Source organism: Phaenicophaeus curvirostris, chromosome 3 (assembly GCF_032191515.1).
Source record: "Phaenicophaeus curvirostris isolate KB17595 chromosome 3, BPBGC_Pcur_1.0, whole genome shotgun sequence".
Classification (NCBI taxonomy): domain Eukaryota; kingdom Metazoa; phylum Chordata; class Aves; order Cuculiformes; family Cuculidae; genus Phaenicophaeus; species Phaenicophaeus curvirostris.
The window spans coordinates 43,827,691-43,851,283 of NC_091394.1; the positions used below are offsets into that span (position 1 = coordinate 43,827,691).

At 39.0% G+C, this 23,593-nt stretch overlaps 2 protein-coding genes across 3 annotated transcripts in view; one reads left to right on the forward strand and one right to left on the reverse strand.

The window, feature by feature from the left end:
- Positions 1-23,593, reverse strand: part of CIDEA (cell death inducing DFFA like effector a) — a 557,707-nt gene that overhangs the window by 402,854 nt on the left and 131,260 nt on the right. The gene's annotated exons all lie outside the window — the stretch shown is intronic.
- Positions 1-23,593, forward strand: part of SPIRE1 (spire type actin nucleation factor 1) — a 132,952-nt gene that overhangs the window by 63,433 nt on the left and 45,926 nt on the right. For both annotated transcript variants that reach the window (XM_069853781.1, XM_069853782.1), the window contains exon 4: positions 18,234-18,359. In XM_069853781.1, the coding sequence (XP_069709882.1) occupies positions 18,234-18,359 (126 nt within the window). The remainder of the gene's footprint in view (positions 1-18,233; positions 18,360-23,593) is intronic.

The following is a 23,593-nucleotide window of genomic DNA, read 5'->3' on the forward strand; positions in this document are numbered from 1 at the left end:
GCTACACCTTCTTGTCCCAGAGACAAGTAGAGGTAGATGGCCCCACAGTGTGTAGTGGCTTCTGGTCCCAGACCTTACCTAACTAATCACTTTTAGGTAGTTCAGTAATAACGTTTGTTAATACTGGCCAAAAATTAGCTGTAGTGCAGCTACTGCTTCACAAAGATGAATTAATAATCCAAGTCCCATAGTAAACAAAAGTCCCATAGTAAACAAAACTTGTACTTAGCAAATCTCTGTGCTGACCTTTTAATTTATATGAAAACTATTTTTAGAGCAGCATGAGCAGTACGATGTTATCTCACTATAAAAAATGTAAACAAGATTACAGTTTGCAATATTTTTGTTGGTAAAAGTTCATGTTTGTACTTCACTTGTCAGCAAAATGGAAGAGGAGGTTGTTTGACACACCCTCTCCCTCCCATACGTATTTCAGATATTTTAGCTGCCCTTTAATCAGTGGCATGGTCTTTGAAATGAGAAACTTGTAAGTCTAGGTGACTCTTGGCAATTCAAGTATTAGTGTTTTCTTTTGTCTGGAAGGAAATGAAATCTATAGCAGTGACATTGATTGGCTTGTGTTTTGTTTTGAGTACTCTGATGGTCATGCAGATCAACTCTCTATGGCATGTGTACAGTTACAGAGGAAAAGAAGACTATGTCCTGTCTTCATGCAGTTACAGGTGGGATGAGATCTACATTTAGATCTAAGTATTTTGGAGTCTCCCTTCTGAGTCTGAGGACATAATGTTATTATCATATAGATGGTATGTAAGTGCAGTATGGGAACCGGTCAGAGAGAAACCAGAAAATGCAGTTAAAAACAAGTTTGGGTATTTGTCTGACAGGCAGTTAGATTCTCTTTTACTGGAATTCAAAGGCCCATCATTTTGCCTAGTCCCTGAAGATAAAATTGGTAAGATGCAGCTTTCTGTGAGTGTAATTCTGTTGAAGCCTGGATTAGCTTTAGATTTGAACTTCCAGAACAGTATTTATGCTTCATTTCAAAACAAGCAACTTGCAGCATATCCTGTAACTCTGTCTGAAGTTAGTGAAGGTTTTGGAACCTTACTGATATGGTAACCAATGTCCCAGATGTTTACAGTTCATTTTATATGAAAAAGGAATGCAACAACACTGGTCATTTGTGAAAACCATCACACAGCTCTCTTCTCTTGAATCTTGTTTGTAGCATATGTCACATGTTAGTCTTTATCCCGGCGGATCTTCTTTTAGAAAAAGGCAATCTGTGTCTCCATGTGTTGGTGGGTGAAAAATGAAATTACACTAAGTTGGAAGACCTCAGTTCTCTTCCCTCTTGTTGTCACAGTACTTGAGCTTGATTTGCTAGCTTGACCAAAAATTAATCATCATCTTCTTGTGGATTTTCAATTGTCCACACAATCCTGGTGTCTGAGACTCCTTTTGTAATGTTGAGGAACCTCCCGTCCCAACTGTATGGGTCCCTGAAAGCACAACCATCTAGGTTTTATGCCTCTTAAGTTCTGAGTAGGACAGGTTCTCCTTTGGCTAGTCCTTTTTGCAGTTTAATTTTCTGGGGACTGTAAGCTGGAAATAAAGATATCGCAAAATGATTTTGTGAACACATCTCCGTAACATGCGGCTATGATAGGGCATCCCCAGGTGGATGCCCCTGGGGAGTTTGGGCCTCTGAAGGTAGACCTTTAGGGTATTGGTCTGGGCAGGTAGACCTCTTGTGCTAGCATACTCCCTGGCCACCCTTTCTGTGCTGCATTGACAGAAGTTGGACCTCTGCGTTCAGCAGCGAAGTCCTGAGGACAAGCACTCACCTCTTGTGCTCAGGGGATTAAAAACATTCCCTTTTGGGCTCCTACCCTCCCAAAGCACACTGACTGAGAGGACACTTTTTTGTATCAACTAAGCACAGACTTCTGACAGCGTCAGATTGCATCATTGTAAAGGTCCCAGAAAAACAATTGCTGAGATTGGGTTGACAAAGAATATATAGATCTTGACTGAATAGGACCCATCCACAGGCATTTTCTTATTCTTTCACCCTTCTTTGGACTGACTTGGAGTTATCTTAAAAGTGCAACAAACCTGCTGTTTTTCTCTTATTCCAGCAAGTCCTGTACATCATGTTTCTATCTGTGCTGTCACTTTGTCTGGGATTCACATCCTAGATTTAGTAAAGGCATCCCACAAGGTTTTTTTTTTTTGATTGATTTTGGTTTTTTTCAACTCCACCAGTTCCTCCATCTGTTTTGCTGCAAGACCCCTCAAACGTCTGTACAGGCATGACCGAAGGACTGGCAGAGCAAACTGTGCTGAGTCATGAAAGGAATCAGTGTTTTTGAAGCTCTGGAGCTGTGCAGGCCCAGGAAGCTGAGCCAAGGACAGAATGTGCAAAACAAAGCAGAAGTGTTTCTCTGCATGTTTGAGACTTCACAGTGCATGAGCAATATCTCCATGTTTTTGGTTTTAAAATAAAATTATTTAACAAGAATAATAGGGGTTTGATATGAAGGATTTTACAGCCAGCTGCAGAGCAAGTGTATTTATGATAACTGAGAGCTCTGCAAGTGAAAGATAAGTAGAAGCATTTTGTACTGTTCACAATGTTTATTTTGAGAGGTTTTGTTTAGAATGGCATTACACCAAGTGTATTTGCAAAGAAGTTGTCCCTCATGACTTTTGTCTTCCCATTATGAAAAGGAAGGGCTTTTTTTCTCCCCTTGCTTCAATTATTCTCATATAGAAGAGTGGAAACATCACATCCATTGGTGTGGGCTTAGATGGGTTGGAGTGTCTTATTCCAGGCAGGGAGACAAAACCAAATCACCCTTGCTGCGGTGATTTTTATGTTCTCATTATGGCTCACAGTAACACATCTACACCAGTTAAAAACCCTTGTACCCATAATTCACATAATTATACTGGTATAACCTGTCTAAGGTTTAAGGAATAGTCTGAGGAATCCAAGGAGCTGTCCAACACAAACAGGAAATGCAGATTGAGTGTTGAGATTATTTTTAGGTATGGGGAGGTTAGAATACACCTGAAAATTGTGTGTGGTCTTTATGCATCTAAAAGAAGCAGAGTAGGGCATGGAATTTTTTCCCATCTGTTTTATGCTGCAATTATTATGAATAATTTATACATGAGTAAAAATAAAGCTCCAGTTTTTAGCGAAGGTGGAAGGATTCTTTGGTGTTAGTGGTGTCTCGTAGTGCATAAAAAGCACAATTTGTCATGACAGAGTTTTCCCTTTAAAAATACAAATTCTAAAACTTGCTAACCAATCTGTTAGAGATAACACACCTGAATACGAGGTTTAATCCAAAGTATCAAAGAACCTGTGCTTTTCTCCACTCCCTGAATATTGACCCTGGAGACTAAAGTAGATCAATGAGTGTTTACTTTCTCAAGGTACATTTTATTTGACCAGATTAATTTGAAATTCTAACTAATGACTGGAAATCAGGTTAACGGTCAATTAACGCGGCATTGCTGTAGTTACCTGTAACAAAGTGAAAAAAAGAGCAGAGCAGAGCTGCTGTTACAAAAGTGACCCATATCTTTCCTGCCCACGGATTAACTCCAGCGCTCAGCTGGACAATGCAGACTGACCTGTCCAAACTTGAAGGGATCTGCCAGAGAGTCTGTCCAACTCACAACCACCTCCCCTCTCCAGGTGTTGAAACTCATAAGCACACAGAAGGCCATGAGCGATTTTTCAGATTCACTGTCAGTCTGGTAAAGGCAGTAGATTTGCTCAGAAAAATCAGCCAGGACAACAGCTTGTCTTATGTTAGTATTTGGCAAAGGTTCGTTGTGTCAGAATCTCGTTTCCACCCAGGTAGACTTCACAGTTTTAGATGCTTGTGGTCCTGCAGCTAGCTTTTTAGCTCTACTGGCTCCTTTCACTACCTTAATAATGCAAGCCATTTCTGTACAGATTCACATGACATCTTCTATTGTGCCTGTAAGGCACAAGTGTTCTTTGATTTCCATGTAATGCCAGCATCCCGTAGGGAATATCCCATGTACTTTATCAATACTGCTTTTATTATTTACATTATGTGTGTGATGTATGTTTTAGTAGACAACTAAATTAATGCTCACATGCAAAACTGCAGCACAGGTTTCCCACTCATATAGTGTTATGTGTTGGAGGTTCCTGGTAGCTGTCCTCACAGACCACATTCAAAAGAGTAGATTAACTTGTTTCTGCAGTTTTTATGTTGTGCATGTGCAGCTCTTATTTGAAATGGGTAATACAGATATTCTTGTAGCTGTAAGTCTCTACAGGCAGGAGACAAGCAGGTGTGGGGCAGAAATTCTTAATTAGGCCAGTTTAGGTGGGTGAAGATACGTTAGCCCTTCCAGACCAAAACAGAAGGTCCAAGAGTAGTGTCACCAAGTGCTTGTCCAGTATAAATTCTGGAGCCTGAAACTTCTGTGAAGTGTTAAGAGCTTCACAACCCACCACCCCATTCACGAGCTGAGTGCAGAGGAAAAGTGGCTATGGATGCTTTGCCTTTTCTAGTTTATGCCTGGACATAAGTGACTAGATTGAGCATGCTCAGTTGTTTTTCTTGCTAATAGTTGTGTAAGAAACTATGGGTATTTCAGTTGTCAATACTGCCAGTTCGGAGTCACTTTAGGCATGATACAATTGCATTACCAAAGAAACTGGAAGCAGCATAGATGCTACAAAATTACTTAGTTCCTCCTAGAGGGATATTGTACTGTAACAGCAACCTGGGAAAAGTAAAGAAACTGGAAGAGGGTGCTTTAATTAAGCCACTGTGATCTTTTTGCTTTTGAATTATTCAAGAGGGAGCCTTGGGCTTGAGGCAGAATTTCTTTTGGTGCATTTATTTCAGTGCTAGTTAGCAGTATTAAAAGAAATTAAACGTTTGGAGGAAAGTTGTTTGAATTAACTTAAAAGTACCACTAATTTTCAAAAATAATTATCTCTCTATTTTAGCTATGTGATATTTTTAATATGCTCTTGATTGCTCTGTTCCCATAATGCTATTTTTTTCTTCCCTTTGCTTAGCACACTGTTACATGCTGTATTCTAGAAAAATATTTAAGTGAGGTAAGGCCACTTGATACAAAGAAATAAACAGTGTAATTAGATTGTGCTGTATTCTTAAGATCTGAATCTGTAAGTCAGAATATCATGTTTATCCCAAAGATTGGTCTGAAGGCAGGGAGTGTTTTGCATTTCTTAGTAAAAGGGTTTTTACAGTAGGTTTTTGTTTAAAACATGCAGTTGCGACATCCTGAAATAGTTTTGTAACTGAAGCAGCCTTAAGGGGTGGCTTTCAAAAGACCATTGTCTGCAGGGTGTGTGGCCCTGAGCGTATTTTAAATGATTGATTTTTAAATATTTTTAATGAAATAACACAATGGGAAAAGCACGGCGATGGCTTCAGTGCATTTCTCAGTTATTTTTAGCTTTGCCTTGCTGCATCACTTGGGCCCTACCATTCCAAAGCCTGTGCAGATGAGCCTTGTGCATGTAGCTGTGGAGAATTATTTGAACGTTTTAATCTAAGAGCCTTCCTTATAACTCATAGTAACTTGTGCAACAGTATGGGCCCAAGAGATAAACTCCTTGAATCTACTAAGTCTGGCATAGCATTTTTTGAAGAGAAGATGTAGGCTAGCCTGAATGCTATAGGAAGACCGCAGGCATGGAAATTGAGGGAGTTTGGGTGGGGATGTGAAGTGAACTGGCAGAGCTGAGTAGCAACGATGGCTATTTATTGTTTGGAGACCCAAAACATATAAAGAAGATTTGTCAAAGGGATTGTCAAGGGAAGGGAGCTAAGGGAAACCAGCTGCACACGAGGTCAATGCTTCATATGCTCCTCTGAGTTTGGTTTGTGTAAAGCCTGTAAAGAAGGCACTAGGAAGACCTTTTTTGGAAGCCTGGTTGGATGGAAAACAGAGGGATTTTTTTGGCTTTGCCCTGACGAGAGAACAAACCCCTTTGTTTTACTGTTACTTATGTATTTGCATCTCTGAAAAAGAAGCTAGGAACTTGATTTTAAACACTAGAAAAAACAAGCCTTTCTTTTATTGTTATTGAGTTCATGATGGTAGGGAAGAGCAAGATACTTCAGGTGACAGAAGCCAAAAGAGGGGTTTTTTTGCCTGGCTTTTGCCTGGCTTTCTCTTAGGACAAAGCAAGCTTGGAATTGGGACAAGAAAGTCCTAATGAGCAATTGTATTTGTTTATCCTTTCCAGCACGCCAGGTTTTCTTGATGTGAGCACTAAGACTTGCCCTATACAGAGCAAATCCTTGTGAAGCCAAATCTCTTAATGAACTGGTCTCTTCTAATCAGTTAATATCAATCAGTCTGCTATACCATACTGTGTGTAACAAGCCCATACATATGTATTTTGTATAGTCACACAGACTTGCATGGGTAGATGTAAAATATCATTGTCCTGAATCTGCTTTTTAAAATGGGAAGATTATAAGGTGATGTATGAAAACATGATACCACAGGAGGAAGAAAATGAGCGATAGGGTTTATTCTTTAAAAAAACCTTTGACTTCTGTGGTAACATCTAATATTACCAAACAAATTAAAAAAACTGAAGTTCAGGAAATTATTAGCATGATTTATTACATCTTTTCATGTCTGGGCAGGGGAACTGTGTCACAGCAGAAATATTTTTAATGGCTCAGAGGGAAAAAAAAAATAGAAAATATATTTTCCAGCCAAAACTCATGTTTAGAAATTAAAATACTCAGCAAGTTAATTTCGCCCTTGTGTTTGCATTTAATTTCTTATAAACCTATGCAGAAAGTGAAGGGATTCCTGTGTCCTAGCTTGATCAAGAAAGCTGAGGACAGTTTGTGTAAAACCCTTTAATGTAATTTTAAATCAGATTTGAACGTGACAAGTGTCTAAGTGAGTTATGATAATAGACAGGTTTCATTAATTGAAGTGATGTCATTTGGCATCTTAAACAGTTGTCCTGTTTTTTCATTCTGGGCAGTGTAATTGGAGGTCAGCACATGGTCTGCTTTACTTTGAAAGTAACCACTGTGCTTGTTTTAGAAGGGTGGTGTCAGTCCTTTTCACATTTGAATGTATTAGTGCGCAAACGAGGGTCATTTATTGCAACTTCTTGTCCCAGCAGTGGTGGTGCATTCATAGCCAAGGCACTTTGCTCTGGGGACTTCCAAGGGACACGTCTGACTGCCAGAGGCACTTGGCTTCACGGTGTCACCTCTAGCACAAGTGCTGAAATCTATCCTAATGGGAAACCTTTAAAAAAAGACCCCGCAAAATAGTTGCAAAAAGTGTATCTCTGAAAACCTCGGGTTGGATTTTCTTTCCTACCTGGGCCTACTTCTCGTCACAAGTGGCTGAAGAAGGAGAGGGGACGAGGACACATGCCTACTCCTTCCAGGTGCTCTCCCAGTGACCAGGGGATGCACAGCACCCATCTGCCTGCACCCTGGCTCTAGGGTCAAGAGAGCAGGTAAAACTAGATGAGTGTCTCTGTTGCATTCAGGACACTTTATGCTGGAAAGGTGAAACTCCAGAGGTTTGTAATCTCCCACTGGGTACTAGTTCTGCTGAGGTGAGATAACTGGCAAGATAACGAGGCCAACCCACCACTAACCTCTATTGTCTTACATGCCTACCACAATAAAATGATTAATAATTTTCTTTACCACTCTGACAGATAAAGATAACCTCTCTTTGAGGTTAATTTGGCAGCTATCTAGGCCTTTTAATGAAGACATTGCAAGCTGAGTGGTTTCTTGGCAGCTCCCTGCTGGTGTCATGCAGAGTTTGAGGGAAGTGAACCTCCCTTGCCTTCCCCGCCTCCCCCAGCTTACACTTGGTCATTTTTCTCACGGGATTCTGATGTGGACTTAAGTATGCTGGTGAAAAGTCTTTTAGAAAAACTTAGGTTTGGGCTTTTTGACAGGACAGTGATGTTTTCAGCTGTCTTTGCTGGCAGAACAAGCTATAAGCTTCAACACTCATCAGTTCAGCACCAGACTCTCTGTAGATGTGATAGTACATCCTAAATTCAGTTCAGAGCTGTCAACAAACTCCAGTTGAGGCGCTTTTCCAATGTCTTAGATTTATCTCTTTCTCCATCTCTATCAAGTCCTCTGCATGAGTTGATGTTATATTGGCTTTCATCTTGCCGGAGGCAGAAATGTCTGAAATAGATTTATACATTTGCATTTCTAGTTACTTATACTTTGCTCTTAAGTCTTGTTTGTTTGAAAAATAGCTCTGAGCTTCAGGGCTCCAAAGTAACTTTATTATGAAAACTGTCAGTACAGAAGAGTTACCCGAGAGTAACAATTGGTCTTTCACTAGAGGCAGGAGAGTGCTCTACCACGATCACCCCTTTGATAACCTTACTCTCCATAGACTGAGGTTACTACAGTATTAATTACCTTTCAGAGATTTAATTCCTTTTATGTTTCTGCTTTGAAAGGCATCGGTGAACATATCATGAAAAAGCATCTATTTCAACAGACATGTAGTAGATGCCTCTGCAAGTGCCAAGGGTTTTAAAGATAGCTTTGAAGTTGAAGAACTGAGCTGGGAGTTCCTGCCTGACTTGCAGAGATATATCTTTCATGATATGTAACTGAGAACAGGTAAATAATTATCTGTGGTGCAGGCCCTTAGAATAGTTGGCACAGTACAGTTTAATTGTTTTAAGAGCTGTGTTTGAAAACAGAGCATTCATACAGCAGTTGGCTGGAGAACTGGGAACATGATAGGAATGGTTGGACTTGATCATCAGGTGGGTCTTTTCCAACCTGGTGATTCTATGATTCGCCTTCTTCCATTTTCTCTTTTTGTCTTCAGTTGATAAGATTTTGATGAAGAGCTGGCTGGTGGCTGGGTTGTAGTGTGTAGTTGTTTGGGTTTTTTTTTCTCGTTGTTTGTTTTTTTCCCTTAACTCTGTCAAGGAAACATTCAGTTTGCTGCAGAACATGCTTGAGTTTACAAGACGCCTTCTTAGATAAGAATGGTAAGATCTACCTGACGTGGCTGAAATACCTAAAGTGCAAAATTATTTTGTGTTAATTAAAAGGTAGGCAATAAAAGTTGAGAAGACTCTTCAAATCCTTTCAACTACGTATTTCTTTTCCAATGCTATTTTTTTTGAGTGTGCAAAGAAATTAATTTCAAAAAGAATGCTCAGCATTTGAAAGTGCAGGTAGCTCCTTTTGAAAATATAGCAAACTTTGCTTGTTTTTGCCATCAGAGATTGGCCAAGAGCCAATGTGCATGGCTTTGATTCTTGTAAAAGTAGCTTATTTTGAAATAAGCAGTCTTACTGTTAGAAAGAACAACCATACCCTACGGAAGAAGACAAAATGTTTTTGAATTTAGTTTATTAGCAAAAGAGGATCACTTGCTCTCTATCTTCAAGTTCTCATCTTGTGTTGAGGTCTGTGTTGTTCATCCTTTTTAGAAGGAAGAACTCATTCCTATTCCCTCCAAAACGTCATGATGTTAAAATAAAACTAATGTACTTTAAGACTGGAGCAAGAGGTCAGCCTTTAGATTGTACTTGGATCTTCACATGCTCTTAATTAGAAATAAGGAAGATTACATTTCATAAGTATTCCTACGAGTTTAGGATCCGAGATTTCAGGAAAACCACCGGTTCCCGCAAGATGCATAATAATTTGCTATAGTTGTCCAATCTAAATTTTCATATGGGGACTGAAATCTTTTTAGTAAGGTGGAACGCAAATTGACCAACAAAACAGGGGCACGATGGAAGGCTGTGCTGTATCATTGTGTGTGATTTGGTCAGCTATGGCTTTGATCCAGAATTTTTAGATTTTCTTTATTCAAAATGTTTCCTGACCAGCTCGCTGTGCTTTGCTTTGGCATCAGTTTTCCACTGACAAAATAGACTTAGTAATTCCTAGCATCAGAAGGGTGAGAGAATTCATGCAGCATGGACTACAAGGCAACTGCTGTGATGGAGCCCTTGCGGAATGGCTACAGCCCAAGCAGCTAGATTCAGTGCAGTTTGGGATGTATGAAGTGGCCTTGAACGCTTGACAGAGTGTTGGTTTACTCCTGTTGCTGCTGTTGGCAAGAAATGTGTGAAGACAAAGCAAAGCAGTAAAGCTGTCTTTCCCTCAAGTCTCTGAGTGGTCAGGGCAGCACAAATGCCATCTGCAGTCCCTACAGGTGGTTAATCCTACCTATATACAGGGCGTCTGTCAAAGGCATTGACTCTAGGTAATTCAATTTCTAGTAATTATCATACTGTAATTTCCAGGAATGGAGCATGCATAGAGGAACACGACAAAAAAGGGCACCACCACTAGAAAGAGAGGGAATTGAGGAGAAAATAACATCTTTTAAGTTCTTATTTATTGGATATCTGCTCTGCCTGACTAAGCAAGGATATATATTTGAATAGGAATGTCAGTATTTTATTTTTAATCGATTAACTTAATGAATAAATTGTGGGTTAAATAATTTTGTTCACATCTATCTTGGAGTGGCATATGTTTGACATATTAACATTTATGTAACTGATAAGCATATAAGACTATTGCAATGTAGATTCAGTGGCTATGAATTTTAATAAAAAGATATTAAGTGTAGTTGCTTAGAAGGAGAAGAGAAAGAGTTTTTTCTGTAGGCCTTTTTTTATGCAATCAAAGTTTCAAGGCCTGATTTCCCTGACAAAGGTACTAAAAATAAGTAGTACAACATACATGATGGAATAGGTTTCCATACACTGAGATCTAATGAAAGCAAAATGAGACTGGTTAGAAGTTGCTGGATTTATTCATTGGGAGTGAAGTTTAAAAGCTTGTTATGTTTAGTAATGCAGTTAGTTTGGTTATGCAGCTGGAAATCTGTTTTTTTGGATAGGAATAAAAAGTCATGCTTCAGGACAAAACATGAAAGCAAATTATTATTACGCCTACCAAGAGAAGTTTCAGCACTTTACATAAAAACAAACAAGCTGCCCACACACATGCATTTTAAAGCTGTATATGTGAACTGTAAATTGCTGCCAAGGAAAGTGCATGTTTTTATTTTAGTTGTTATATTTTAATTGGATTTTAAGTGGCTCATGAATAAAACTGCCTTACATTAATACATTGTCTCTCATTTAGTAAGTATGCAAACATCTGAACTGTTTAGTAACGAGATTGATGGGCATTATTGAAAAAATGCTAGAGAAGCAATCTCTCTTCTGCATTATCCTCCCTTTCTTCTTCTATGTTTGTCAGTGAGATCTGGTTTCTGATTTGAGAGTCATTCCCTGCCACTTTCTGTTCCCTTTTGATAAATTTGGGGGTTTTTTCTGGTTTTGTTTGTTTGTTTGTTTGTTTGTTTTATTCTGTTTGAAAATTTCACTATTTTCTACCGTTTTTCCAGAGATGCTCTGGTATTTTTTCATGCAGTACCCTGAGTGTAATGGCTGCTTTATATGCTTATGTGAAGGCTTGGGGAGAGGTGAAGGAAGAGGGAGATCTATCATGCTCACATTCTTTGCTGCATATGCCAAGCATCTTCGTATAAAACCAGCTCTCCTCTTTTTTCTTCTGAACAGAAGTAGTAGTGCCAGTACAAGGGCACCATCCAGCTCTAAGGAGGGCCTGAGAAGCGTGGCAGGCAACCAGACAAATTGGCATTATAATGGTGCAGCTCTTTTCTATCGGTTGTTTAATAATGTAAAGGGTGGGTCCATAGCTTAATGGGCTGTTAGTTCAACTAATACACAGGTAGCCCTGTGAATACATACAGCCACTCCCCTTCTATAATTATCCAATTTTATCTTGTTTCCCCATCTATGCCTCTACTTTGCTTCTGAAGCTGGTTTTCTTAGCCAGATGCCTCCATACCATCCTTCACGCCACTGCTCCTGTGTGAAATGCAGATGTGTCAGTGGTACAGATGTGAGCTGCCAAAGGCACACAGAGATGATGCCTTGTTGAGGAGTGGAGATCTTTCTAAAATGTTTCCTGCTGACAGGGGAACTGGTAGTTTTGCTTTATGTTGGGGGTTGCCATTTCATATAAAAGAATGGGAAAACCAGAAATAGTAGGATTTTGTCCTTACTCATGAATAATCCCACTGATGATCCACTGAATAGTCAAAAAGCAAGACCTAACAGATTCAGATTACTGCATATTTATATCATTAATTCCTCCATTATTCTACTAAGAAACAGTGGAGCACACTTCCAGTGATAGTGAGAGAGAATGCATAATTGATTTTCACTTAATTGGCTCTTTTGAAACAAGCTTCTTTGGGAAGCAGGATGTTGTTAGTCTGCTGTGTGAGGACAGGGTAACAATGCACCTAACAGATATTCTAGAAGCAGCTGAATGCGGGAGGCGTATTTGAGGGGTAAAAATAGTTAAATAGCTTTCAAGAAGGAATGAGAATTTACGTGAAAGCAGCTTTGTCAAGAAGTCTGCAATAGCATGTAATATTAGTCATTCATAAATTAACATTAAACTGCCCAGTGGAAATACCATTGTCTCACAAAAACATAGGTTGTCCTTTGAAATCTATTTTAATAGTCAAGGTGTTCATTCTGTACTTAGAAAGCTAATAAAGTGTAAGAATAGGGTTTACCAAACATGAAAAATAAAGGATTTGGCTTAAAAATGGAAATAAAGTCAGTAGTGTGTACTGTAGTTTGATTTCCATTTCTTAACAGCCGTGTAGGCTTTAAATGCTTTCAGAAGTGTTAGTAATTGTGTTAAATATTTGTAAGACTTGTTTCACTGAAGATAGTATCATACAAATGTAACAATACAAATTGTCTTCACCTTTAATTGTTTCTGTCATTGGAAAAAGCTCAAGTTTAGGAGTGAGACAGCTAGTGAGGTGTTAATCTTGCAGCTGCTGTCTGTTGAAATTTTATCAAGATTCTCATCAGTGCTTAAATTCAGTCTAATAGCATGGAAAAGTAGTTAAGACTCTTCAAATAGCAGTGAAATACAAGTTTTTAAGAAAGAAAAATAATCACAGTGCTCAGCACCTCAAGGCAATCAGTACCTGGAAGAAACAGTGTCAGTGCAAATATTCTGTTTAGATGTTAATAGTGGAGGAGAATCCTTTACTATGCACCAGTTCCATTGTAAGTATTGTTGAATTGCTCAAGGTTTGCTTTCTATTTCTAAAAACAGCTACAGAAGATGAAGTGGCACTGCGGCGTTTCACAAACACAGGCTACCCACCTAAATCTTTCAACTTTGCTTCCACACTGACCTAGGTTTTGACTCGGCAGAGCATTTGCAAACATATATTTGTCTGTTTCTATTTGACATTTAAGCATAAATATAAATAATTTGCTCAATGTCTTTAATCCCCAGAGTTTGCAAAGTAGAGGATAGTTAATGATGATTAAGATTGCATGATAGAGACAACTGGACACTTGTTTAAGTATCAAGATCTTATGCAAAGCACTGTTTTCAGTCTTTGCATCATCTAATTCCCACTTGCAGTTGTACTTGTTATTGCTAAATGCAATAACAATGCAGCAGATTTGCTGCTGCATTTGGGGTTTTGTATTAGAACGGAAGATCAGTAGAGAAAGAATGTATTTACTAAGCCATTTTATGGGTAGAATCACTTAAGCAAATACATTCTGACCTTGTGTAAGTAGAGTACTATACCATTCTTCTCTTGTACACCTCAAAGCATGGACATAAACGTCGTAAAAATATGATAGAAACAACAAATACCAGCACAAGGTAAAAGCCTTACCAGATTGCTGGGAACCACTTAAATAATGAGATAGATGTGCTTGACACCAGCTAACTGTCAATTTGCCTCTGCTTCCACAAAACCTGTCTTTTCCTTGATCTGTGTAAAATTGATTAGGAGCCCAGATGTCAAGCATTTGGACATTATACAGCACTTGCAAATGGTCATTTAAAAGTTGGGCTTGTTTAGCCTAGAGAAGAGAAGTCTCCAGGGAGACTTTATAAAAGTCTACCAGTATCTCAAAGGGGTTTACAGGAAAGGTGAGGAGAGGCTCTTTATGGGGAACTGCAGAGACAGGATGAAGGGGAGCAGTTTTAAGATGAAAGAGAGGAGATTTAGATTAGATATTAGGAAGTAATTTTTTCCTGTGAGAGTGGTGAGGTGCTGGAACAGGTTGCCCAGGGAAGTTGTGGATGCCCCATCCCTGGAGGTGTTCAAGTTCAGGTTGGATGAGGCTTTGAGCAGCCTGGTCTGGTGGGTGGTGTCCCTGTCCATGGCAAGGGGGTGGAACTGGATGATCTTTAAGGTCCCTTCCAAACCAAACCATTTTATGATTCTATGAAAATATCCGTTTTAAAAGTTATGCAGCTCCTGCAAGTAGCTCTCAGGGAAGAGTAACTTTGTAGGAATGCTTTCTGTATTTTCTGTGGATTATTTTGTGGATTAATAGCTAACTCTGCTCCCATCCCTTTTGTGTTATTGCAGTCTTGCCTTAATTCCCCTGAAGTCATTTATCAAAAGGATCAGCTTGTCCTTGGCTCACTGCAGTTACAAGCAGTGAAGACAGGGCCTGGAAAGTTGGAGAAAGCAGCTGTGAACTGGCAGGGAGCAGGTGGGTTGGGTCCAGGTGTTGTGAAATCCACCTCAAAACTTGCACTGTGGCAAAGTCTCATGTACTGTGCAAAAAGGTGGTCCTAGCAGGCAGTCCTTACAGACTCTTGTCAAGACATTTCTTCCTCTGAACAGTCCATTTTACAAATACACAGGTATTGTCTTGGTAAGATTCTTCTGATAAAGCAGGTGGCTCATTGAAGTTCATATTCATAGGCATAAATATATATCTATATATATTTTAAAAGCCTAATCACCAGGTCTAGTTTATGGAGATAAAGATCTTTTAGAATACAATATTGGCTTGAGAAGGCATCTCAAGATGAGTTCTATTTTTTGAACCTGTTGAAGTACCATACTGCAAAGGATGAGGCAGAGACCTAGTGCTTTTGAATGTTCCGTCATTTGTTGGTTAAATTTAATTCCTCTTGCTGCTTAAGAAAAATAACATCTTTTAGGTCTGTGTTGATACTCCAAGCCTTTCGGAACTCTTAGCAAGCCTGGCATTTGCAGGCTAACAGCATGTTTGTCATAATATCAGTAGCTTGTCTTTGTGTCCCACGGGAAAAAGAAATGCTTTTCTTGTTTGTGGTTTATTCTTATGGGACCTATGCCCAAGCTGATTGCAAGTGGAAACTCTTTCTGTCTTCTGGAAGCTTAATTCCAGCAGACCAGGTGTTCTGATGAAGTTCCCAGTATATATCTAGCCCAAAGGATTTGCAAAACCTACCTGAATTTTAGTGGGCGAGTCAGCTGTATTTTTTGTAATTTTGTAGAGCCCTCAATGAAATATATTCGAAGAGATGCAAGAAATGCTGTTTAATCTCTTTGGACGGTTAAACTGTGATTTTTGTTAACACTGGTTTGGCTTGGTGCACTCTGTTTCCTAGTCAATTGAGGATGAATTTGGATAGAGGAGCTGGCAAGTCTATGGTATTTACATAATGCCTTTTTTTTCTGTGAACCCTGAATGTGGATGGAAACAGTCTCTAATCTCCTTAGTGACAGAAGCAAAGATTGAATGCTTTGGGTCAAACTGGGTTTTGCATAGACTTGTTTGGGGAAAAAAATAATTTAAAAAAAATCCTAGGTCTTCATAGTGATTGTAAATGGTAATACTCATAGACCAAGCTAGCTGATGTTTCAGTAGTTGATATTATTTTTGGTATTTCAGCAGTTTGCAGATACTACATATTTTGTTTTCAAACCATACTTTCTGAGACTTCTTAGGAACTGAACAAACAGCCCTTGTGTTAAGCTCTGGACACTGTTCATTATATTCCCCTGAGGGTAGTTTTAAATTATCTCATGAGGGATGAAAAGGCAAGTGTCAGAATAAGCAGCATCCAGAGGCTTCTTTTCCTCAATGTACTCTGAATGGCTGGAAAAGACGACAGACTTGATCTTAATCCTTCTTGCACCACGACTGCTGTGACATCGTAAGAAGAGGAGGAGTTCATAAGGTGGCTGTTCTTTTGTATCTGCATTATTAAAACATTCTGACTGTCTTTTTTGAGATGTGTTACAGTAACATAACTTGTCAAACACTATTACCATAAAATTATAGTTGTGATTTTAAATTTTGTTTTAAGTGGATAAATATCCTGAACTCAAGCTAGAAGTGACATTTCATACTTGATTTGTCTCACCTGCCTAGATTTTACCATATTTTTTATGTAGAAGTTATAGCTGTTAGGCGCTCTGAACAACATGCAAGTACAATACATTACGATGAAGGGGAAAAAAAATCTGTTTGTCCTATCTGCATTTTTTTGTACAAAAATTTGTACTAGGTCACTTGACGTAATGTTACCACAAGAGGGTTTTGTATGTAATATCTGGTCACATAACAGAAGATTGCTCAGAGACTGGTTTTTCAGAATATGGAAGTTAGTATGTGCTGCTGGCCTTCTGATAACTGTGGAGTAAGGTTTACAAGCAAATGGTTAACTTTTTATGTGGTTGCTTTTGCAACTAAGTTAAGAACCAGGAGATTATTTTTTTTTCTTTACTTTGTGTTCAGTAATAGAATCAAGGTGATATCCACCCCCTGCTTGAATTTGCCACTGCTGCATTTCATTAAGTTTCTCAATATTTGATGCAAATTGTTTCTAGTTAACATGCTTCAAAATAAAGGAAAAAATTCTTAATAACTTATGCACAATCTCTATAAGAATAAAATTTTATTCCCAGCTATGGAGACTTGTACCGTTTTATGACCTTTCTGAATTGGTGTTATTATTCTTACAGTTATTACTGTTAAGTGGTGTATTTTAGAATGAAACCCTTTTTATCTGTATTTATAATCAGCTTACTGAGAACTTGGTAAGGCAGGTAAGAACATGATTAGTTGTTGAGAGAAAGGAACACAAATTAACCATACTCAGAATTTGGTCTTTTAAATATTCTGACTTTTTCATTAAGTCAAGGGCAATATTTAATAGTTTCTGTCTTTGTGGTATGCGTTGCTACTGTAGCATGCATTAGAGATGCATCTATTTTCTTTCTTCTCGCTTTACCTGCAAAAGAGATTATATCATTTGTGAAAAAGGAAACAAAGAGAAGGGAAAAAGGAAAAAAAAACCCTAACAAACAAATGAAAAAGGAGGGAGAGAAAACAGAAGAAAAAAAACAAGAAAAGGTTTGTTTTTTTTTCCCCTGTTAACTATGTTCTTGTGATTATCCACAAATAAATTTGAATAGTGTAAGAAAATTTTGGCCCATCGTCTTAAAGCAGTATAAAATTTGAAATGGAGAAATCAATGACAGTTTTGTGAATGTTTGCCTTGTATTCCCTGTATATAAGGAAAGTGTGTAGGTAGGAACGAAAATACACACGTACACAAGTATAAACTTGTTACATTATTCTTTTTTTATGACTAAAAGGAAACATATATACAGCTACAGGCTACAATAATCAGAATAGAATATTGCAGGAGTCCAGATCGTGCTTGTAAAAATTTATCAAAACTGTTGTTGTGAATGATTATTAGTAATCTGAGGAGGCTCTCAGAGTTTTGCAGGTTTAGCGTATATGAAAACTTCTATCAATGTTTCCTTACATCAGCTGTGCTTGTGTCTGGAAACGTTCATGCATGTCAGAGGTGAAGCAATAAGCCTGCACTTTTGCTGATTTTCAAAATCTTTATGCTGCTTGAGAGGCTTTAAATCAGAGTTTCAGCTTGATGATTGCACTTTTTTCCTTGCTTCACCTTCCATCCCTTCATAAATTGGCTGGGACACAGTTCCCTTCCACGTTCATATCAACACTAATCAACGCTACAGTGTTAAAGCTGGTTTGAATTAAATATGTTTTCCTGAAATTTGATTGCTTTTCCCCCTTTGCAATTATGTCGTCTATCTTGTTTTTAGGTTGGAAAAGTCCTTTAAGATCATTAAGTCAAGCCATAGAGTTTCAGAGTTTTCCAGGAGAGAGTCAACCAGTCCACGTAAAACTCTTCTCATAAAATAAATGGTAGTAGAAGGTTTAGAAAATACATCCCGATTTCTGCCTAAACTTAAAATGTCTCATGGATTTTTGTGCCCTAAATATTCCATTGCATTGCCTTTCATGTTCTCTCATGCTCTGTAGCATTAATGAAAGCAATACAGCATTGTTTTGATATTGCTATTTTTCTCTCTAGCTGTGTGCTGCCCACCTGCCAACCCCATCAGAGGCGCCAAACCACTACCAAGCTGTGTGTCGGGCTCTGTTTGCTGAAACAATGGAACTGTACACTTTCTTGGCCAAAATTAAAAGTGCAAAAGAGGTAAGCAGTCTGAGAAGGTCTTTTCTGCTTTTGAGCTCATTACTATGTGAATTAGGCTTACAAAATCACTTCTGTACCCAGCCACTGGTGAATGTCCAGTGCTTGAGGAAATCACCTGTGGTGTTCAGGAAGATCAGTTCTGCAGCTGGGCCTTTCTTTTAGCCTGTAGCTATTTACAGATGACTCATAGAAATTGTTATTAACTGTGACTAGTCTATTAGGGAGTAAAAAAAGAAGTTTCTCTTGGAGGTTTACAGACTGCATGCGTGCATCCTTTCCTGCACATGTGTATACAATGTCTTTGAGTCTAAAAACTTCTCTGGTGTTTCAGAGGTTCTGTGAAGTGTCAGAACTTTGCCTATTGTTCCTCAGCTCCTTCTTATGCCTCGGCTTTGGCTGAGAATTACCCAAGATGATTTTTGCTTGTATTTTTTTCCCAGTCAGTAGCTTCCCTTACCTTTCATCTATGATTGGCTTGCTTGTCTGGCACAGAGGTTTTACAGTAGAGCCAACTTAAAAAAATTGACAGACTGTCAAAAGTTTCTGTCTGTAGATTGCAATGCTCATGTTCACTGCCTTCTTTGCTGTTACTGTTGACTGAAAGGCCAAGCTGTGGGCCTCTTCAATTCAGTGGTCTGGCTGAAGAATAACTTTGATGGTGGGCAGGTGATTTTTAATGACAATTCGGTGATCTGGCCTGCAGAACAGCTTCGTAAACAATTGTACTAACACAGTGTGGGTGTTGGTTACTTTGGAAGACTGATGGGTGAGGGGAAGGGCATAAAGGAGAATACACTTCTTCAAGCTAGTTTCTTTACTGGAGCCAACTTGGTGAGTAACGACACTTTCATAATCTTTCTTTCCCTGAAGCATTTTCTTTTCCTCTCTAAGTCAAGATGCACAGTTCCCTTGAAAAAGTGGGATAAGATTTTACAGGCTGATGGGAAAAGTTTGCTGCTGATAGAGGCAGAGCTGTTCCACCTACACACATGTGCTCCCGTGGTTCTCCCTCATCTGGTTCTAGGAAGCAAACACAGCATAAACAAACAAAAACAAAAACAAAAGAGTCATTCCTTGTCAGGTTAATGAGCCAAATTGGCTCATTAAAGGGTAATATGGGCCTCAGAGCAGCATAAGAGAGCCTTTTTATCCTCATGCTAGTGGTGGACCAGTCAGAGGCATAGGGGACTGATGCTATTTTTCCTTCCTTGTTGAGATCCATCTGTCCAAGGGGTAGATCCTTCAGAGAGGTTTTTCTGTTGCACAGAGTCAAGTTTCACCTCTGCTTTTCCTCTAGTTCTCCTCAAACTGAAAGCAATTTTTAAACTGAAACAGTGTCATACACAGATAATTTTGACAGTGTCAGCATGGCTAAAGAGCCACTTGTTTTCTGAAATGCCTGCGTTACCGTTCATCTGCCTCCAGTGCCCCTGATGCAGACAGGATACAGTGTCTCTGTGATAAATTTGACTCCTGAATCGTGACATTATTAATTTCACATTTCGGCTTTTGACTGCTCCTTAATGTTCTGACCACTGGATGCTAGAAACAACTCAACTAATAGCTATTGTAAAGTCCATGTTGAAGCTCAAAGGTAAGACCCTTTGGAGATCTTTCTGCTCAGAAAGGCATTTTGGTTTCCAGTAGTTCTTGAACATTTTGGCCACAGTAAGCAGTAATATGGCATCTCTGTTGTCAATGACAAGTGAAAACATTGTGGTTTATAACCATTTAAAATTAAGTCTTAACAATATATTTTTTTAACTTATTAAAAAAGCAGGGAGTGTTCTGAATTTGCAAATTATTTAATCACCTTGTAATTGGATGGAAAACCCAACAATATCTGATCACACCATAGAGCATACTGTGAGTTAATCCCAAATGAAAGAAACCATTCGCCTCTCAAAGGCTATTAGGGGTTGATTCAAAGCGCATGTAGGTCAAAGGAAGTAATCCTTGTAGATGGAATTTTGGCCCTACTGAAACGCAGTAAGATTTGATTGCTGCACCTGAGGCCAGAATTTTGATCTTTTGATTTCATTTTAATCTGGGTCAGTCCCTCAATATGCATACAAGAAATTATCTTACAAGCAGTTTCTGGAATCTGAATAATTTGGGTTTATTATTATTATTGCATTTATCCAGCTATAAATAGGAATGTATTTAATATTGAGAATAGTAGTGTGCAAAGAAGAAAATACTTTTGAAAAAAATACAAGGTGGAATGCTGAAAATCCTGTTACACCATTTTAAAATGACCTCTATAGTTTATACTTGAGGCAGGCAGGAATCATATGATCACAGTAGGTTTGTGCCAGTAAAAGCTGTGATATTGTTTGTATGCTCTTCTCTCTTGCAGATACGTAGAAGAATCTTAACTCATGATGAATACAGTTAGATATAATTCAAGTCAATACATCTATTTTTCTTTTCCTTTTATTATTGTCATATGAATATTGGGTATGAAGGAGAGAAACACTTAATACTTCAGTAAGGTCATTTTGTTGCCATGAATTTGTGGTGATTGCATTGGCAGGTAACTGGGGAAAGAAAACATATCATCAGGTACAATTTAAAAAAACCTTGCTCTATGTAATTTGTATTTATGACCTTGAAAATGTCAGGTATTACTGCTAGTTTATTTCAAAAATTGACAGTTTTATTTGGAGATCTTTCTTTAGAATCCCTCAGACCTAGACACAGTTGTGAATATGAGATCAAAATAAAATAAAAAACACTAAAATGTGGAAAATACTCTAAAATTCCTTAAAATAATTTTTCTGTGAATGAAAATTATTTTGAAATTTCTTGGATTCCATCTAGGTCCACTGGAATACATCTGGGCATATGAAATATACCCCATGTATGTTAATTTTTTTTTTCTCACTTAAACTGCAAACTTCACTGTAGTGGAAGAGGGATAATTTTTATCTGCAGAAATTCACTTGCTAGGAGCGCACAAAATCTGACTTATACTACAGCCCAGGATAGGTTTAGAAGGGAAATAAATATTTCTGTGAGGCAGAAAATATATTGCTGTGAGGCTGTTTTCAGTTTGGCAGTATAAAAACTTGTCAGAATTTCTAAAGTTAGAGGATTTTGTGAGAAACAGGTCAGGAGGCAGGAAGGATGTGCCTATAGGATTGTAATATGCTTTGTTACTAGTACATATACTCAGTAGTCATGTGTTGCCCAGTCTATCATGTGGACATCACTGTCATATAATAAATGGAGCGTAGTTTCAGAAGAGGTTTTACTGACATATGTTTGGATGAGTGCATTAATCAGAAATGATGAAGCAATGAGTGAGCTGTTCAGGTCATCTCAATGGATGTCAAATTAAATGTTATAGGTGCTTTGTCATATGCTTGATGCCCTGTGGTTTTTATTTCCAGTCTGATTCCCTGTGTATGAAAGGTCAGCAGTAAAACTAACTCGCAGGCAGGGAGATGGTACTTCCATTCTTAAAGAGAATCAAATGTTTGATGTAGAGGATACACAGAACAGAACTCAAGCCAGAGTTGAAAAAGGTGCAGTACTACTGTTGCAATAGTAAAAAAAAATTAAATAGAGTAACAGTAGTAAAAGTACATATTTCTGTGGAATAGCAGTAACGGCTCCAAAAGCAGAGTTGAAATTGATTTGCATCTTTTTGCAAAATAAAGTTTTTCTAGCAAGTTTGGGGGGAGGTGGTAGCATCTACATGTTGTTCATGCTCTGCGAAAGGTGCCCTTGCTGCAGATCCACCCTACGTGTGATCTGCTGCCATCCAGAAGTGGTCTTTTGATGGGTCAAGGCCTCCTAACTCTGCATCCTGCTGTTTAAGCATTTACAGCTGATGACAAATGCAGTACAGCTTGTTTCTCATCTAAAGCAGTGAGCTTTTAAAGTTGCAATAGGAAAATACCACAAAAAGGCAGCAATTTCTCTTTGTTTTGCTTTTTTTTTTTTTTATTCTGTGTGTGGAAAAATGGTCAACATGGTGAAGGAAATGCATGCAGGTATGTTGAAGGGGAAGGCAGTTGGAGTATCTGCTAAAAATGAACCTCACGTAACAGAGAAAATTCATGTTTTTCAGGATCATCCAAAAGTCATTGAGATCACCTTTGCTGTCAGTTAGCCATAGAAGGAATTGTAGGCACAAATAAGCGACGTCCCTGAGATAAAGCAAATGTTCCTGCTGTGGAGTATCTGAAAAGATCACACACATTGCTCAGAAACTGTGTAAAGTATGACCGAGAGGCACAGGGAGAGGCTATGCAAGCATAGGAAAGCAGAAAGAGCTGCTTTCAATGAGACTGGGAATCCACCCAGTTGTGAACCTGCTTTAGTCCTCCTTCAGCTCCCTGTTACTGCCCAGCTTTGCCTTCTACTGGAGTTAATGCTCCACATGCACTTAATGGCTGAGTGAGCCAGCAATGTGCCCTTGTTGCAAAGAAGCCTTACAGTATCCTGGGCTGCACTGGAAGAAATACTGCCTGCAGGTTGAGGGAGGTGATCTTTCCCCTCTGCTCAGCATTGGTGAGGCCACAGCTGGAATGATGTGTCCTGTCCTGGGCTCCCCAGTACAAGAGAGACATGGACAGTCTGATGAAGGGCCACGAAGATGATGAAGGGACTGGAGCATCTCACATATGAGGAGAGGCTGAGGGAGCTGGGTCTGTTTAGCCTGCAGAAGAGAAGGATCAAGAGTATCTTATCAGTGTCTATAAATACCTAAAGGGAGGATGCAAGCAGGTTGGAGCCAGGCTCTTTTTTTTGCTGCTCAGTGACAGGACCAGAGGCAGTGGGCACAAACTGAAACACAGGAGGTTCCTGCTGAACATCGGTTAACATTATTTTACTGTGAGGGTGACCAAGCACTGGCACTGGCACAACTTATCCAGAGAGGTTATGGAGTCTCCATTCTTGGGGATATTCAGAAGCTGCCTGGACATAGTACTGGGCAACTGGCCCTGGTGGCCCTGTTTGAGCAGGGAAGGCTGGACCAGGTGACCTCCAGAGCTCCCTTCCAGCCTCAATCCCTTTGTGGTTCTGTGAGTGGTACCAGAAGAATGGTGATGCCAGCCTGTAGCAGAGCTAAGCATTCGTGGATGGGCTGTGGGTGATGAACTCCACAACTGGGATGGCTGGTGCTAAAAGACACTGGGTGATGCTGGCAGTATAAGTGTCCAGCGGGGCAGATGTGTTTTAATCTGCTGCAGTAGGTTTGACTCACATTCCAAAAATTTGTG